The 19,472-nt window shown below is 45.7% G+C and overlaps 1 protein-coding gene across 1 annotated transcript; it reads right to left on the bottom strand.

Annotated features, from left to right (window-relative positions):
* Nucleotides 1–234: 234 nt before the first annotated feature.
* Nucleotides 235–17,334, bottom strand: LOC121004118 (oocyte zinc finger protein XlCOF7.1-like). The gene is made up of 5 exons (XM_040436246.1): nucleotides 17,286–17,334; nucleotides 12,068–12,192; nucleotides 11,796–11,978; nucleotides 11,594–11,717; nucleotides 235–2,940 (listed from the first exon to the last, which is right to left on the bottom strand). The coding sequence occupies exons 2-5, from the start codon at nucleotides 12,143–12,145 to the stop codon at nucleotides 1,958–1,960; spliced, it is 1,368 nt and encodes a 455-aa protein (XP_040292180.1). The 5' UTR covers nucleotides 12,146–12,192; nucleotides 17,286–17,334; the 3' UTR covers nucleotides 235–1,957.
* Between the last annotated feature and the right edge of the window lie 2,138 nt (nucleotides 17,335–19,472).

Genomic DNA, 19,472 nt, shown 5'->3' with positions numbered 1-19,472 from the left:
TAAAGGGGTTGTCTGGTTTCTGATATTAATGACCTATTGTCAGGATAGGTCATTAAAGGGGTTGTCCAAGATTAGAGAAAGATAGCTGCTTTCTTCCAAAAACAGCACCACACCAGTCTGCAGGTTCATTTTGATATTACAGCTCATCCCCATTGACTTCAGTGGAGCCGAGCTGCCATACCAGGCATGACCCATGGAGCTGTTTTTGGAATAAAGTAGCCATCTTTTTCTAAACCTGAACAACCCCTTTAATATCAGAGCAGTAATTACACCTGCTCGCCGCTGCAATGTTGACAGAAATCAGGCAAACAGTGCAGCGCTCATAGTAGTGCCGCTTTATCTTTAAACAGCAGATCGGTGAGGTTCGGAGTAGGATGCCCGGCTATGAGTACTGCATTGTTTGCCTGCGATATTGTGGTGGTGAGCAGGTGTAATTACAGCCGTCCCATTCAGTTGAATGGTGTGGAGTGTAACTGGTCCTTCCCATTCAAGTAAATAGGACGGAGGCGTTGTAATTACACTGCTCATGACTGCAATGTCGAGGGAAAGCAGCGCTCACAGGATCCCCGCAGATCTGATGACCTATACTGAGGATAGGTCATCAATATCAGAAACTGGACAACCCCTTTAAGTAGCTCAGCTCTATCAGGTACACTCCACAATTAGAACATTTAAAGAGGTAGTGTCATCTCAAACATTGGGGGCATATTGCTAGCATATACCACTAATGTCTGATAGGTGTGAGTTCCACCACCGAGATCTGCAGCCGTCTCTAAAACGGAGCCTGCAAAGTGAAGGAGAGCGGCCGAATGCCATTCATTTCTATTGGGGTGCTAAAAATAGCCGAGTGGCACGTGCGGCTATTTTTGGAAGTCCCATAGAGATTATTGGGAAGCACACCACACAAGTGCAGCCACTGCTCCATTCACTTCTATGGGGCTGACGGCGCTCGGCTATTTTTGGCACTCCCATAGAAATGAATGGAGGACAGCCACAAAAACTTTAAAGGCTCCCAGGGGTGGGATCTGCAGATCTCAGACATTTGTGGCATATCCTAGTGATATGCCACTAATGTTTGAGATGACACAACCCTTTTAAAGTCTTTGGGAAAGATTTATTAATTTCTTTCATTTTTTTCAGAGCTCCTTTAGCAAATGAAAGGTGGATTATGATTGGTTTCAATGGGCAACTAAGCCAGTTTACCTTTACACTAGTTTGATAAATCTTCCCCCTTTGTTGTTTACATGGACTGTCTCATGTTGACTTAATCCAACCTCTCTTCTGAAACAAAGGTCTCCCCACTTGTGGTGGGTCAGCTGTTGCCTTGTGTTATGGTTGTCTCTGTTTCTGTATTCCAGCAGCTTGGACCCACTAGTCTTCCCCTCCTCCTTTCCATCAGGCCCAGCCACCAGAATAGCTTGCTGCCTCCTACCTGCTCTCTGCTGGCTGGTCATCCAGTGGTACTTAGGGCATCTTTCCTTGTAGAAAAGTGCCTGAGCAAGTTTCCAGCTTGGTAGTTCTTGCAAAGGTGTTCTGATTACGTTTGTCTGCCGATGCACCAGCTTCTGCCTGTTTTGCAGATTTGACCCTTCACTGCCTGACCTGGCCTCTTCCTGATCTCCGCACTGACCATGAGCTGACCGCCCTGACCTAGACTGTTTATTGAATTGCAAAAACTGTCCTTGTCTGTCCTTACCTCGGCCTATCTCTGACAACGGTTTGGGGAAGGCACAGAAGGCAGTGACCATAATAAGGATTCCTTCCACAAAATAAAACAGTAACAAAGCACCCCTAAAAAAAAACAAGTTGATATTCACCACATAGGGAGTGGCTAGCCTTTATGGAGGTGGCTAATTAGCTGTTCAATTAGGTTTATTTAAAATTCCATCTGTCCTACCAGTTCACAGCGGCAGGAATATCCCATATTGTGCTGCTGTTAGGATTAAGGGAAAACAGATTAACGGTAGAAATCCCAGCTTTCCCCGTGCGTTACCTGGTGTATAACAAGATCAGATTTTTTCTTAAAACATCGACCACATACAGAACATATAAAAACCATTCCCCCCGTGTGAATGATCTGGTGCTTGGCAAGGTCCAAGTTACTGGTGAAACATTCTGGACATTCAGGGCAGTTATAGAGTATCTCCAAAGAGTGTGATGTCTGTTTGATAGTGCAGAAATATTTCTTGTTATTTACTGATATATCATTGTAGTTCTGTTCAGTTTTTTTATTCCTTTTCTCTACTGGTTTTCTAGATGAAGAAAACTCCTGTTTTTGTAATGGCAACACTGTTTTTAACACAGATTCCTCCTTAGTTGGATATTGTTTTGTATGTTCTGCGGATGTAGTACAATCAGGGTTTGTGAGTTTTTCTCCATCATAAATGTCTACTTTATTCTGAGTATATCCATTTTGCTGCGTACCATCCATGGTTGCATGAATGCCCAAGTCCAAGTTTACTTCACTACTTGAGACTGGCTCATTCTTAATATGTGTCAATATATACTGGCCATGATCAGTAACTGTATAACTATTGGGGTCTGTAAGATCTTCATCAAGTGTGGCTTCTTCCACCTTAATATCAGTAGATGTATATTGTGGTGTTTGATCCATGAGGGTATAAGTATTTCGGTTTGCAAATTTTTCTTCATTACGTGAACCTTGTTCCTCTAAGAAATGTGGAGATCTACACATTGTACATTCTACGGGGTTGTTGGACTTTAGAAGATTTCTTCCATCACATGGGGTTTTCTCTTCAATATTAACTGATGGATATTGTGTTATTGTGGTAATTTCAACTTCTTCCACACTATATGAGTTTGAATCCTTAGCAATTCCTTGTACATTCCCATTAATCTCGCCATCCTCATCTTTTAGGTAGCTCAGTGTTAGTGCAGATGTGTCCACTTCTTGAATCTGATCTTTGCTTCCAAATCCAACTGTTCAAAACAACAGAAGTGAAAGTTAGAAATATAAAAAGATGATACTTAAAATGTTGTGCCCATGTTATCCATCTGTAGAGACCTAAGCTTCTGGGCATCTGTCAGCAGATGTGTACCTATGAAACTGGCTGACCTGTTACATGTGCGCATGGCAGCTGAAGGTTGTATGTGCCCATACTGCTGAGAAAAATGTTGTTTTAATATATGTAAATGAGCCTCTAAGACCAACTGCTATCTCTCCAACTTCTGGGCCCTCTGCACTTTCATTGACATGGCCAGTCATAATGGAGAGAGTGCTGAAGTTACAGAGAGAGCACAGCCTCTAGGTGTAACAGCAACGCCCCTGTTGCTCCTAGAGGCTCATTTGCATATATTAAAACATCATTTTTCTCAGCAATGTGGGCACATATGAACATGTGACCAACACAGATGTCTTCAGCAGCCAAGTGTACCTGTAACAGGTTAACCAGCTTTATAGGTACAAATCTGCTAACAGGTGCCCTTTAAAAGCATCCTTCTGTATTCATACTCAGTCAGCCGATATAAAAGGTATCATTATACTACAATTCCTTTTTACTTACTCGCCTCTCGACATCTGCCATACATGTACGGCGGATGTTAGTTCTTTAAAGATGGCATCCGCTCGGATGTGGAGTGAGCACCATAGCTAAAGGGTGCTTGCTGTTTCACACAGTAGACACCTGTGGCTAATGTCTCCGATCGGTGGTAATGCCAATTGTGGGCATTTAATCCCTCAGATACTGTGGCCAAATGTAATGAAGGCACATGAGAGGCTGAAAAGTGAAAACCCATAAGCGCCATTCGCGGGCAGGAATGCCTCCCCCTGGCGGAGATTGAGGAAGGCGTTAGATGTCAGTAATGAGTCTGTACTAGGCTTCTAGGCTCATTACTTGTATATTACAATTCAGGCTAGCAGGTAGCAGCACTGAATTGTAACATAACAATCTATTGATGGAGTAGTGTCACGAGGGTGTCGAGGACCACGCCTGACTCCGTTATACCCGGGGTCAGGAAGTCGCAGCGGTTGGCTGCACGCTCTATTTAAGATAGGGCTGTTTTCCTTATGGTAGCTTTCTGGGTTTGCTTAGCAAACCCTTTTGGCTCACTCAGGGATCCGTAGCTCCTTCTCCTCAGCTGTTCCTTGTCCAGCACTCCCAGACCTCCTTATATTTCTCTCTCACACTTCTCTGGTTGCCAGAGATAGAGCTTCCTGCCTGGACATCTATTCTGACCTTCTGGAGCTGTGTTGCTGCGTTCGCTGGTAGTTGGTCCAGTACGCTACCCTCCAGATCCCTGTTGGACCTTTTTGGTTTATTGTGGTCGCCCACCTGGGTGTATGTGTTTGTATGTTTTGTCTGTCCTCTCCCTGGTGTTTCCCTCTTAGTGATAGTGGTGTGGACTAGCGATCCCACCGGCCTGTTCACTATCCAGGGCTCATATTAGGGAAAGCCAGGGTTTAGGCACGCGATCGCCGCACGGGTGAGGAACCCGTCTAGGGACGTCAGGGCAGTCAGGTGCCAGCCGCAAGGTGAGTTAGGGGTCACCACCTTTCCCTCTCCCTTGGGCAGGGCTTTCCCTGTTTTCCTCCCTGTGCGTGTCGTCGGTCATTACATTATCTCTGGCCATTATTTTGTGTAGGTAAAAAAAAAATATATATATTTTTTACCTACTTAGAATCCAGTATGGATCAAATTGCTGCTCTGTCCAAACAATTTCATGGCCTGTCTTTGGAGGTGGTAGGATTGAAGGCGTCGGTCCTCCAGCAACAGCAGCAATTACAACTAACTGCAAGCCCAGCGGTTGCTACTGGTAACCAGGTTGTTGCGGAACCCAAGGTCCCTCTCCCTGACAGATTTTCTGGGGGAAGGGACAAGTTTTTGACATTCCGTGAGGCCTGTAAGTTATATTTTAAACTGCGCCCTTACTCCTCTGGTAATGAAGATCAGCGGGTGGGGGTTGTTATTTCCCTGCTGCAGGGGGATCCGCAGTCCTGGGCGTTCTCTTTACCTACTGATTCCCAGGCTCTTCGGTCAGTGGATGAGTTTTTTGGGGCCTTGGGTCTCATATATGATGACCCTGACCGAGTCGCCCTGGCTGAATCAAGATTACGGAGACTCTTACAAGGAGAGCGGCCGGTAGAGGAGTATTGCTCTGAATTCCGTAGGTGGGCTACGGATACCCAATGGAACGACCCGGCTCTCAGGAGTCAGTTCTGCTCTGGGTTATCCGAAAGGGTTAAGGATGCGCTTGCATTATATGAGACCCCCTTTTCCCTTGATGCGGTTATGTCCCTTTCTATCCGAATAGATAGACGCCTTAGGGTCAGGTTGAAAAAACCGGAGCAATTGGTAACCCCTCCCAAGCAGCAGTTAGTCTGTACGGACTTAGACGAGCCTATGCAGCTAGGAGGAACTACTCGTCAGGTCCGTCCTCCTGAGGCTCGCCGTAGGCGTGGGGTTTGTTTTTTTTGTGGGGAGAGGGGTAATTTCATTAATGTCTGTCCTTCTTTCCTCAGAAACAAAAGACCGTCGGAAAAACTACTAACCCCAGGCTGTGTGGAGGATGTCAGCCGGGGGGTATACGTTTCCTCCATACGTACATCGCAATTTGTGTTGCCAGCGGTTATTATTTTTGGTGATAAGACGGAGACTATTTCTTTCTTTCTAGACAGTGGAGCAGGGGTAAATTTGATAGATGCCCATTTTGCCCGCACTTTGGGTTTGTCTCTCTGTACTTTACAGAGACCCATTCCCATATTCGCTATTGATTCTGCTCCCCTGTCTCAGAGAAACCTCACGCACATGGTTCATAATTTACACCTTCGGGTAGGGGACCACCATAACGAGATGCTTTCAGGTTATGTTCTGGAGGGGCTTCCCACTCCGGTAGTGCTGGGTCTTCCCTGGTTGGTAGCGCACAATCCAGTGGTGGATTGGCAGGCCAGGGAGATATTGGAGTGGAGTGAGCAGTGCAGAGAAAATTGCTTAAATAGCAATTGCTTAGTCGCCTCCATAACTACCCTACCTACATTTATTTCGGACTTTGAGGATGTTTTTTCTGAAAAGGGTTGTCAGAAGTTACCACCTCATCGTCCTTATGATTGCCCGGTTAACCTTATTCCCGGCGCAAAATTACCCAAGACCAGGTTATAGAATCTTTCGGGTCCAGAGAGACAAGCCATGAAAGATTATATCTCCGAGAGCTTGGCTAAGGGACACATCAGACCCTCTTCTTCACCCGTGGCTGCAGGGTTTTTCTTCGTTAAAAAGAAAGATGGGGGCCTGCGTCCTTGCTTAGATTTTCGCGAATTAAATCAGATAACCATCCGAGACCCATACCCTCTTCCTCTCATTCCTGACCTGTTTAATCAGATTGCGGGTGCTAGGTGGTTCTCCAAACTTGATCTTAGGGGTGCCTACAATCTGATTCGTATTAAGGAGGGGGATGAGTGGAAGACAGCGTTTAACACCCCTGAGGGGCATTATGAAAATCTAGTTATGCCTTTCGGTCTGACCAATGCTCCTGCCGTCTTTCAACATTTCGTTAATGACATTTTTAGTCATCTAATCGGCAGGTTTGTGGTAATATACCTAGATGATATTTTAATTTATTCGTCCGATCTGAAAACACATGAGGTGCATGTCAGACAAGTACTGCAGGTCCTACGGACGAATGAATTATATGCTAAAATTGAAAAATGTGTCTTCGCCGTTCAGGAGATACAATTCCTGGGTTATTTTTTATCTGCGTCAGGTTTCCGTATGGATCCTAGGAAGGTCCAGGCAATTTTAGATTGGGATCTTCCTGAGAACCTCAAAGCACTACAACGGTTCTTGGGCTTCGCGAATTTCTATAGGAAATTCATTAAAAATTATTCACTTATTGTAAAACCACTTACTGACATGACTAGGAAGAGGACTGATTTTTCTAAATGGTCTGACGCCGCTAAAGTTGCTTTTTCCTCTCTAAAAGAGAGGTTTACCTCAGCACCTGTACTGGTCCAACCTGATGTCTCTCAGCCTTTTATTGTTGAAGTCGATGCGTCAGAGGTGGGAGTGGGGGCGGTGCTGTCTCAGGGTCCGTCTCCTGGCAAATGGCGTCCTTGTGCTTTCTTTTCTAAAAAAACTATCTGCAGCAGAAAAGAACTACGATATTGGCAATAGGGAACTATTAGCTATTAAACTTGCGTTTGAGGAGTGGCGTCATTTCTTAGAGGGGGCAGTCCACCCCGTCACTGTAATTACGGACCACAAAAATCTTCTGTACCTCGAATCAGCTAAGCGTCTCACCCCTAGACAGGCTAGGTGGTCGCTATTTTTTACCAGGTTTAACTTTGTGATTACCTATCGTCCTGGGGCAAAGAACACCAAGGCTGATGCACTATCTCGTTGTTTCCCTGGAGGGGGTAATGTGAGTGATCCGGTACCCATTCTTCAAAGAGGAGTGGTTGTTTCTGCGGTACACTCTGTTTTGGAGGGGAAGGTGTTAGAGGCCCAGGGGGACGCCCCGGTCTCTTGCCCCTCAGAGAAATTGTTTGTACCGTTGAACTTACGTTTCGAATTATTAAAGGAACATCATAATTCGGCACTTGCTGGGCACCCGGGTAGTAAAACAACCTTGGAACTATTGTCTCGTCGTTTTTGGTGGCCAAGGTTGCGTCAGGATGTATTGGATTTTGTGTCTTCTTGTTCTACCTGTGCGCGCGCAAAAGTTTCACATACACGTCCTGCAGGGTCTCTATTACCACTCGTCATTCCCAATAGACCGTGGACACATCTGTCAATGGATTTTATCACTGACTTACCTTTGTCTGCGGGTAAAACAGTTATTTTGGTAGTAGTGGACAGGTTTAGCAAAATGGTACACTTCATTGCGTTACCCGCACTACCTAATGCTAAGACTCTTGCTCAGGTATTCGTCAGTGAAATCGTGAAGCTTCACGGGGTCCCCTCCGATGTTGTTTCGGATCGGGGTACCCAATTTATTTCTAAATTTTGGAAAGCTTTTTGTTCTCGTTTGGGGGTACACTTGTCCTTTTCCTCTGCTTTCCATCCTCAGTCGAATGGACAGACTGAGCGTACCAACCAAAACCTTGAGACATATCTAAGATGTTTTGTGTCTGAAAACCAAGAGTTGTGGTCAACATATTTACCGTTAGCTGAGTTTGCCATAAATAATCGTCGTCAGGAATCCACTGGCAAGTCACCATTTCTTGGTGCATATGGTTTTCATCCCCAATTCTGTACTTTCAAAGAGGGGGGGTCTTCTGGGGTTCCCGAAGAGGAACGGTTTTCGTCATCTCTTTCATCGGTATGGCAGAAGGTGCAAGCTAACTTGAAAAATATGGGAGGTAAATACAAATGCATGGCTGATAAGAGACGGTCGCCAGGTCCGGACCTAGGAGTGAATGACTATGTGTGGTTGTCTACTAGGAATATTAAATTGAAGGTTCCCTCTTGGAAACTGGGTCCTAGGTTTATTGGCCCTTACAAAATTGTAGCCATCATCAACCCCGTGGCTTTTCGCCTGGAGTTACCTCAGACTTTTAAAATTCATAATGTTTTTCATAAGTCGTTACTCAAAAAATATGTTCCACCTCTAGAACCATCACTGCTGCCACCCCCTCCTGTTGTCGTGGATGGTAACCTAGAATTTCAGATATCCAAAATTGTTAATTCTCGTCGGGTCCGGTCCGCCGCTCTCTTCAATATCTGGTGCATTGGAGAGGTTACGGTCCCGAGGAAAGAATGTGGGTTCCTGCGTCTGAGGTGAACGCCGACAGGTTAGTTCGGGTTTTTCATGCCTCTCAACCTGGGAGACCTGGTCCTGAGTGTCCGGAGGCCCCTCGTAGAGAGGGGGGTACTGTCACGAGGGTGTCGAGGACCACGCCTGACTCCGTTATACCCGGGGTCAGGAAGTCGCAGCGGTTGGCTGCACGCTCTATTTAAGATAGGGCTGTTTTCCTTATGGTAGCTTTCTGGGTTTGCTTAGCAAACCCTTTTGGCTCACTCAGGGATCCGTAGCTCCTTCTCCTCAGCTGTTCCTTGTCCAGCACTCCCAGACCTCCTTATATTTCTCTCTCACACTTCTCTGGTTGCCAGAGATAGAGCTTCCTGCCTGGACATCTATTCTGACCTTCTGGAAATGTGTTGCTGCGTTCGCTGGTAGTTGGTCCAGTACGCTACCCTCCAGATCCCTGTTGGACCTTTTTGGTTTATTGTGGTCGCCCACCTGGGTGTATGTGTTTGTATGTTTTGTCTGTCCTCTCCCTGGTGTTTCCCTCTTAGTGATAGTGGTGTGGACTAGCGATCCCACCGGCCTGTTCACTATCCAGGGCTCATATTAGGGAAAGCCAGGGTTTAGGCACGCGATCGCCGCACGGGTGAGGAACCCGTCTAGGGACGTCAGGGCAGTCAGGTGCCAGCCGCAAGGTGAGTTAGGGGTCACCACCTTTCCCTCTCCCTTGGGCAGGGCTTTCCCTGTTTTCCTCCCTGTGCGTGTCGTCGGTCATTACAAGTAGTGGAGAAAATTCCATTACTCTATACAAATTGCAATCTAATGACTGCAAGTTGGGGTCCAGTTGGGGACCTAAAAAAAAGTATAAACGCAAAAAAACGATACATATGTAGTATCGCCATAATCATACTGACTGGGTGAATGAAGAGCACATATCATAGAGAATGCTATAAAAACAAAACCCATCAACCTGTGGCAGAATATACATTTTTTCCAATTCCACCCCATTTAGAATTTTTTTTCCAGCTTCCCACTACATTTTATGCAGTATTAAATGGTGCCATTAGAAAGTACAATTTGTTCCACAAAAAGTCCTCATACGGTTATGTGAATGGAAAAAATAAAAAAGTTATGGCTCTGGGAAGGCAGGGAGCAAAAAAATGAAAAATGCAAAAACAGAAAATTGCTGTGTCAGGAGGGGTTGTCTGGGCTGGTACCTGAAATGGCTCTTTCATCTAAGCTGTGGAGAGAATACACTCAGCAGTACTTACCCTTCCGTCGCTCTGCTAATTTCGTGATAACGGCTGGGATCATTTGAACGCCTGACAGGATGTGCTCCTCTTTCTGCCTCTTCAGCTCCATAACATAGATGCAGCTGAACAGGAAAAAAAGAGGAGCACATCTGGTAAAGATGTCAGGAAAAGCCCGTAGGTAGTCAGGGCGGTCAAGTGATCCCAGCTGGGACTGCGATATTGGCAGAGTGATGGAAGGGCATGTACTGCTGAAAGTGTATTCTCTCCACAGGTTGGCTGAAATGACACTTAGAATAGATATCTTTTTTTATGGATACATTTCTGACTTTAATTTTCATAAAATAAACATGTCATTTTGGCTAGGGATCGACCGATACCGATAATTTGTGAACTTTCAGGCCGATAGCCGATAATTTATACCGATATTCTGTGAAATTTCATTATTTTTTTTTTAAATCCTACACAAATCTGCTGAAAATGAATATTTTTATTGTTAATGTGTATTTACTTTTTTGTAAATCTTTCTTTTTTATTTATACTTAATATTTTGGTGGTTTTTTTTACTAACTTTTAGCCCCCTTAGGGACTAGAACCCTTGTCCTATTCACCCTGATAGATCTCTATCAGGGTGAATAGGACCTCACACTGTCCCTGCTGCTCTGTGCTTTGTGCACACAGCAGCATGGAGCTTACCATGGCAGCCAGGGCTTCAGCAGCGTCCTGGCTGCCATGGTAACCGATCGGAGCCCCAGACTTACACTCCTGGGGCTCCGATCGGAGGAGGAGGGGAGAGGGGACCCTGTGGCCACTGCCACCAATGATTAAAACTGGGGTAGCTTGGGTGGGGGGGCGCACTGCGCCACCAATGTTTTTAATACTGGGGTGGGGGGCGCACTGCGCCACCAATGTTTTTAATACAGGGGTGGGGGGCGCACTGCGCCACCAATGATTAATACTGGGGGGCACACTGCGCCATCAATAAACATAAATCTCTCATTTATTCATATACAGGAGGCGGGAGATGGCTGCAGAATCACATAGCCGACTCCCGACCTCTATGAGCGGTAGCTGCGATCCGCGGCACCTGAGGGGTTAACTACCACGGATCGCAGCTACCGCTCATAGAGGTCGGGAGCCGGCTATGTGATTCTGCAGCCAGCTCCCGCCTCCTGTTCAATTTGAATGAATGAGTAAGTTAACATCATTGGTGGCGCAGTGGCCACAGCCCCTCCCCTTCTATTCCCATCTGTCTCTTCATTGGCGGCAGCAGCATCACAGGGGGAGGGAGACACTGCTTCCTACTCCCGATCTGTGTTCCCCATATATTATCGGAATATCGGCAAAATAGATGCAGATACCGATAACTGTCAAAATCCTGAATATCGTCCGATAATATCGGTAAAACCGATAATCGGTCGATCCCTAATTTTGGCCAATATGTCTACTAACCAGAGCTCAAGTTGAAAATCCCTGGATCTATTATTAAAAGAATGTAATTGGCTTTGATGCATAGAAATCTGTTTCATTCATGGAAAAAAATAATTGTACTATGACTCATGTTATACATATCTACAACATATATGTTATTGCTCACTTCTGATACAATTAGCAAAGATATTTCATAATAAGTCTTCTCTTACCCGGAGATATGAGGTTCTGCTGGTCCTCCATCATGATGTCTTTGTATAGATCTTTGTGTCCTTCTAAATACTCCCACTCCTCCATGGAAAAGTGAACAGTGACATCCTGACACCTTACAGGAACCTGTGATACAGTCATCATCCAGACATGTTATCACTTGGTATTGCTATATAGTGCCCCAGCATTCCCAGCAGCGCTCACCTCTCCAGTCAGCAGCTCAATGATCTTGCTGGTGAGTTCTAGGACCTTCTGCTTATTTCTTTTCTCATGTATCAATGAATGAGGTGTAGCCTTCAAGATAGGTCTCTGAATCCCACCCCATTCTCCTGAGGAACAGTTGCTGGGGATCACATTACCAGATGTCCTCTTCACTACTGTGTAATCCTGTGCATCAACAGATACTAATGAACATCACTATATTAATTGCCAGATTCCCTCATCTCTCCAGTCAGGATGTGTTATAATTCCCTCACCTCTCCAGTGAGTAGACAGATGATCTCCAGGGTGAGATTTAATATCTTCTCACTCATCTTGTCCTCATCTGTCTCCATCACAATAAGACAATGGTCCCGAGAGGTTCATAGGAATTCCTACAATCCTAAAATATAAAGCCAGCATTTTAGAACAGTGAACCTTATGAGAAAGGTATCTTCTGACCTCAATAAATAACAAAATCACATTCTCCAGTTTTAGAGACAATTTTATTCCCCCCAGGTAATCATAATATATCCACAGATGTCTGTTATATGACTATTACATAACATATTACAGAACCCAACCAGGTCACTGAAACAAGCACATTGTCACTACCAATAATTAGCACCCTACTATCAAATATAATATCAGGATTGCGAGGGACATGTGTTAGGCTACTTTCACACCAGCATTTTTGCTGGATCCGTCATGGATCAGCAAAAACGCTTCCGTTACTGATAATACAACCGTCTGCATCCGTTCTGAACAGATCCAGTTGTATTATCTCTAAAATAGCCAAGACGGATCTGTCATGAAAACCATTGAAAGTCAATGGGGGATGGATCCATTTTCTATTGTATCAGAGAAAACGGATCCGCCACCATTGCCTTATATTGTGTGTCAGGAAGTCTTTCTCCACACCACATCGCGGACAGAAAAACGCTGCTTGCAGTATTATTCTGTCCGCGATGGGGGCGCAACCAAACGGAACAGAATGCATTCTGGTGCACTTTGTTTCATTCAGTTCAGTTTTGTCCCCATTTACAATGGATCTGGACAAAACGGAAGCGTTTTCCCCCTGCTATTAAGATCCTATGACGGATCTCAATAGCAGAAAGGGAAAGCACAAGTGTGAAAGTAGCCTTATACTAGAATATGTTTCAATAAGATAATATTACTATATGTACAATTAGTAAAACCCACCCAAATCTTGCCCATGTCAGTTATTTCTGTTTGGGGACCTGCTGTCTGTTGTGCTGTAAGGAGTTCTTACTCTTCTCGATGGAGTTCTGGGCACTCTGAAAACAAAGGAGATGCCCTGGGGGAGCAAACTGCCAGTGTGTGATTTTAGATTGTCCTAAAACCTGCTGTATGGGAGGCTGAATCTCTAGCAGTGATCCACAGGCTCAGCAGTTGTCAATGGAAAGATTTTCTCTGACTAAAAACTGAGTAGTTTGTGAACTGATCGCATGCTGCTGTGGTGAAAGTGTATCATGAGTGGACAAATGACACCATTGTGAATAATTGACGTGGAAACAGGGGAGGATCAAAGCTATAACGGTGCACAAAGGTGAACCAACACGCTACAGTGGAGCAGCCCACCTACAAAATGAACCAGGGGGCACCAGACATGTGTCTAATACAACAGTCCAGTGAAGCCTACTGCATATGAGCCGAAGGTCACTGCGCCTCTGCTAACGAAGCTGCATCGGCAGAAAAGGCTTCAATTCTTGCGGCAGTATCAGAATTGGACCTCCACTGATTGGAAAAGGGTCGCCTTCTCTGATGAGTCACGTTTTCTTCTTCATCGAGTGGTTGGATGTTGGCAGAACAAACACCCTGAATCTATTGCTGGAAGAAGACAAGCTGGTGGTGGCAGCGTTATGGTCTGGGGAATGTTTTTGTGGCATTCTGTGGGCTGACTCATCTATACTGAAGGCACTCTCAACCGATTTGAGTATGAATCCAGCCTTGCAGATCATGTACACCTATAAATGCTGATTATCTTCCCTGGGGTGGATGACATCTCCCAGAAAAACAATGCGACATGTCACAGGGCTAGAAATGTCCAAAATTAATTGGAAGAGCATGACCAAGACTTCCAAGTACTAGCCTGGTCGCCTAATTCCCCAGACTTGAACCCAACTGAGCATCTGTGGGATCACCTCGATCGTCGTGTTGGGTTTATGTATCCTCCCTCATGCACCGTCCAGCAGCTGTGGGATACACTGCATTCAGCATGGCTCCAGATACCTGTGACAACCTACCAATACCTTATTGAGTTATTTCCAGGCCTTCTAGCTTATGTCTGTGCTACACATAGCGGTTACTCTGGATATTAGCTGGTGGTAATAATAACGTGACTCGACTGTGTATATTGCTATATGCTAGTACACTGTATTTTTGTAATTAATAAAATAATGGCACAAAGTAAATTATAATAAACACATTTTGTAATACACTTTAATAGATTAATGTCACAAAACCACTGGTACCCACATTGAAAGCAGCTCAGGATGGTGGCGGTAGTTCTGTAATATCCCGCTGAACATTTCCTATATAGTGCATTGTACATAGCTGAGTGTATTACCATAAATAGAAGAGTGGTAGTCCTAGCTGCCATTGAAATAGGTTTATGTATTAAGGACAGGTGTTACTCCCATTAAGAGCAGCAAATCAGGATGGTGGTGGTGGTAATAACGTCACATCCAGCTGTAGACACCGCATCTCCTGTATAGTAGACTATTCATAGCTGAGTACATTGCCCTCCAGCTCTCTTAGGCCTCATGCACATGAACCCACAGCACCATAGTGATTTATGTACCACGGAGTTCCTGTCTGACCACGAGTCTATAGTTCTGTAGTCACATGATGCGAGTACAGTACAATAGACCCGCAATCATATAAGAACTCACTGCATCACAGTGGCGGATCCAGAGGGGGGGCAACGGGGCAATTGCCCCCCCCCTCCGAGCTGCTCAGAGGTGGGGGCGGCCTCAGGGGAGCACAGGGAGATGAGCGCTTCCATTGTGGAAGCGCTCATCTCCATAGTCATCTGTATCGCTGTCCTCAGGAGAGTGATACAGAAGGCTGTGCGGAGGAGCAGGGGAGAAGTGTGTCCCTTCCCTGTTCCTCTGATAGGCTGCCGGCACCCTATCAGAGGCCGGCGCAGGCGTCGCAATAAGCCGTACAGCGCGGGACACAGGCCGGAAGAGGCCTGCATCGCATCGCTGCCAAGGAGGTAAGTATAAGTGTTTTTTTTTTTTTTTTTATATATACACAATACTTTTACTGGCACATTGGGGGGGGGGGGGGGCTGTTATTACTGGCACATAATGGGGGGCTGTTATTACTGGCACATAATGGGGGGCTGTTATTACTGGCACATAATGGGGGGGCCTGTTATTACTGGCACATAATGGGGGGCTGTTATTACTGGCACATAATGGGGGGCTGTAATAACTGGCACATAATGGGGGGGCTGTTATTACTGGCACATAATGGGGGGCTGTTATTACTGGCACATAATGGGGGGGCTATTACTGGCACATAATGGGGGGGCTGTTATTACTGGCACATAATGGGGGGGCTGTTATTACTGGCACATAGTGGGGGGCTGTTATTACTGGCACATAATGGGGGGCTGTTATTATTGGCACATAATGGGGGGCTGTTATTACCGGCACATAATGGGGGGGCTATTACCGGCACATAATGGGGGGGCTGTTATTACCGGCACATAATGGGGGGGCTGTTATTACCGGCACATAATGGGGGGGCTGTTATTACCGGCACATAATGGGGGGGCTATTACTGGCACATAATGGGGGGGCTATTACTGGCACATAATGGGGGGGCTATTACTGGCACATAATGGGGGGGCTGTTATTACTGGCACATAATGGGGGGGCTGTTATTACTGGCACATAATGGGGGGGCTGTTATTACTGGCACATAATGGGGGGCTGTTATTACTGGCACATAATGGGGGGCTGTTATTACTGGCAAATAATGGGGGGCTGTTATTACTGGCAAATAATGGGGGGCTGTTATTACTGGCACATAATGGGGGGCTGTTATTACTGGCACATAATGGGGGGGTTGTTATTACTGGCACATGTTTGGAGAGGCTGTTATTACTGGCACATGATTGGGGGCACTATAGGGGCATCTACTGAGGCCACAAAGAAGGGGTATTTTATACGGGGAGCTAGAATTTTATAATGAGACACATTATGGTGGGTACTATGGGGAAGGGGGAGAGGAGTACTATGGGGTCATCTACGGGGGGCACTAAGAAGGGGTATTTTATACTTGCAAATTATGGGGAACACTGAGGGCATCTACTGGGGCATTTTATACTGGTACATTATGGGGGGCACTAGGAGGAAGGGGAGATAGTAGCACTATAGAGGCATTTACTGGGGGCATTATATTGGGGTATTTTATACTGGCACATTATGGGGCACTATGGGGACATTAGCTCAACTGGGGGCATTACAAGCGGGTATTTTTTGCACTGTCATATTATAAAGAGAATTATTTCTACTGGGGGGGGGAGGGGCATTATGGTGGGCTTTATTACTCCCCCATGGTATGACCCCCTAGTAGCAGCACCAGCCTCTCCCTGCTCTGCTATCCCTCTGTCCCTTCTCCAAATCCTTAGGATAAAACACAACATCAGCTCCGCCGAGCCCCCCAGCGAAGTGTGGAAGTGGTGTCCGAGATCCCCAAGGGCCAAGCCAAGTAACTGTAAGTTTTTCATGTGAAATGTTTATTATACACATATAGGATACACTGTGCCACACAATATACAGTATACCGCTACACTGTGGAGTCTTTTCTATAAGCACCATTGTTTTGTGGCGGCGGACAGAAAATAATCTGGAAGTGCCCCTCCCGAGACCAGGCTCTGGATCCGCCACTGCTGCATCATAAATGACTATTTCACTATTATAATGCAGAGAGTTCAGTCCAGGAGATGCAGCCGACAAGGGCCATATTTCCTGGGCGGCATATGGTCACGTGCATCAGCTCTTACACTGTTGTCTCCTCCATAAACAGTGGTACTCCCATTCAAAAGTAGCTCAAGCTGGCGGAGGTACTCCTACCTCATCCAGTTGCCGTTTCCTAAAGGATATAATGCAGTTATCTATATTGCTCTCCATCTGTGAGTAGCCGTTCATGCCAGAGAAACCATGCTAGCCTGGATGGAAACAGAAGAGGGGAGCCAACCGACGTCTGCCCTGCATATCGCTAACAAAATAATCATTCATTAATCATAATAAAATGTTCAATTAATTGTGATTTTGATTTAGGTTATAATCGTCCAGCTATATGTGCTATATGGATACTACAACAACATAACATTATAATGTAATACAATATAATGCACATAACACTGTTATAATGCATTGTAACATAGCATAAAACACACAAAATAACATAATAATAAACATCATAACATTATAATACAATCTACACATACATGATTACCTCCCAGCACAGACTCTGATCATTTCCACTTCTCAGGCTACTGGTGACACAGGAAGTAATTGGTAGGAGCATTGCAGTCTGGGACTTGTAGTTTTGCTGTCTTTTCACTGTGATTGGCTGCTGCAGAGCATGCTGTTTTTCAGACAATGAATGTAATCTTGTGTCTCGTGTGGGGAATGGGAAGAGGTCACTCATAATAAGAGGAGTAAGAACTAAAGAAGCAGTGACAACCCTACTGAATATCTCCAGACAACTTCTTTATATAGCCAGAAAATATAATAGTTTCTTACATTTTGATGTGTGCAGACGTAAGCATTCTGCACTGTGGCTGGAGGAACCAGAGTCAAATCAGAAGATGAGACTGTTCACAGGCACAGCAGGGACTGCAGGTTTTGGTGCATATTGGGATGGTGGATGGTGCAAGCGGGAGCGGCCATTAGCCAGGAAAAGCCTTGCTCTGGTGAGGTCATTTATGAACAGATATACGCCACTTTTTGGCATATATCTGTTGCAGATTGTGGCACAAAGGTTATTTGCACCGCAATTTGCGATTTTTTCCTCTTCTCTGAAAAAAGGGAGGGCTGGCAGGCCCGTCTCATTTATCATTTTCTACACCTGTTTTAGGTGTAGAAAATGGTCTAAATCTATGACAGCAAAGGAGCTTCAGTAGATTTAGACAAGTGTAAAGTTCGCCTAAGCTATGTAGAGGCCAGTGCAGAGGGGAAGAAGACCGGCGTTTAAATCACCAGTCTTTATAAATGCGTTACTTGAGATATTTCCAGTTGTGGTAGCAATAGAGCTCTGGGCTACAGAGCGAAAGGGCAAATGGATTGTGTTTTGGTCAGACAACATGAGTGTGGTCAATGCAATTAACAACGAGTCAGGGCCAGTACTGAGACTGCTCAGACACAGGCAGATTTATCATAATGATACACCAGGTTTATTCGCGTGAAAAAGTCATAAACTGAATGTTTGCGACTTTTTCAACACCACTTGCGCAAAATTTTTGCGTAAGTGGTGTCTCTCCGCTGGTTGGTGCCTGGAAGCTGGCAAGGTACACTGCTTGTCCTGGAGGCCCCATTGGAGGTAGGCTGTCCAGAGTAATGAGCTCTCGGCCCTTAATCGCTGAGTTTTCCACTCCGTCCTACATGCTCGTTCATCTGGAGGGAGGCGTGGGCCAGCTCACGGAACCCCTTTAACACTCTGTCAGGACGGGAATGTGCAGCCTTTTTTTTCGCACTCTGATTTCCCAGCACGTTTGCCCTCATGGGTGGACAGCAAGGGGCAAATGATGGGAGCCCATAGGATCAAGCTATCCTTGGGTCCGGCCCCAGGGGCTTGGACATGGATGCGGGCAGGTAGTGAGGGAGTGTGATTTTGTTCTAGAAGCTTCCAGTACTATCCTGCAGTGGGGTGCAGCTGGGCAGCCATGCTTTGACCCTCGCCCACTTGCGTCCAGGGAGAGGTACCTGCAAGCACATCTGCACAATGTTCAGGTGAGAGGCAGGCAACAGATTTGTCTGAGGTGGCATCTGGCTTACCTGGTGATATCCAAGGCATGGGAGCTAAGCAGGCTCTGTCCTTAATCTGCGGTTACTGATGGAGCATGAAGGAATAGTAAAGGTCAACGGGTCATTAGCCAGACAATGAGGCGTCAACATCACGGTGGTACATGCAACTTATCGCGTAGTCATGTTCAGATGGGCATGGATCATCTGCTAGCAGGTGTCACGGACGTTCCTGTGGCAGGTACCAGGAGCTCGGAGAGACTGGCATGAGTTGGCAGGGGTTAAAATTACAAGTTCCCTGTGGATCTTATTTTGTCTGTGTTTTGGTGAATGCCACACCCCTTGCTTCAGGTGTTGCTTGTTGGTAATTTACCTTTCCCATAAGTAGCCGCTTCTCACTCTTGGAGGTGCGGTTTATAGATTTTCCTCCTGTCTTCTAACTAGCTGGTCGGTTTTACTCTGTGGTGTTTCTGGAGTTGCCAGTTTTCTACTTTCAGCTAAGTCTTGTCTTTTCTTATTGTATTGTGTTTGTTATATTCCCAGTTGTTTGTATCTGGGCTTGAGACAGAGACTTCCATTCGTCCATCTGGGGAGGAATGGGTTGTCTCTGGTCCTAACATCATTCCAGGGCCTTATAGGGATATAAGGGCCTAGGTATACAGCTTATGAATATTCCTAG

This window comes from Bufo bufo, chromosome 6 (assembly GCF_905171765.1).
Source record: "Bufo bufo chromosome 6, aBufBuf1.1, whole genome shotgun sequence".
Classification (NCBI taxonomy): domain Eukaryota; kingdom Metazoa; phylum Chordata; class Amphibia; order Anura; family Bufonidae; genus Bufo; species Bufo bufo.
The sequence above is the reverse complement of the archived record's forward strand: the minus strand, read 5'-3'. Positions and strand labels throughout refer to the sequence as shown.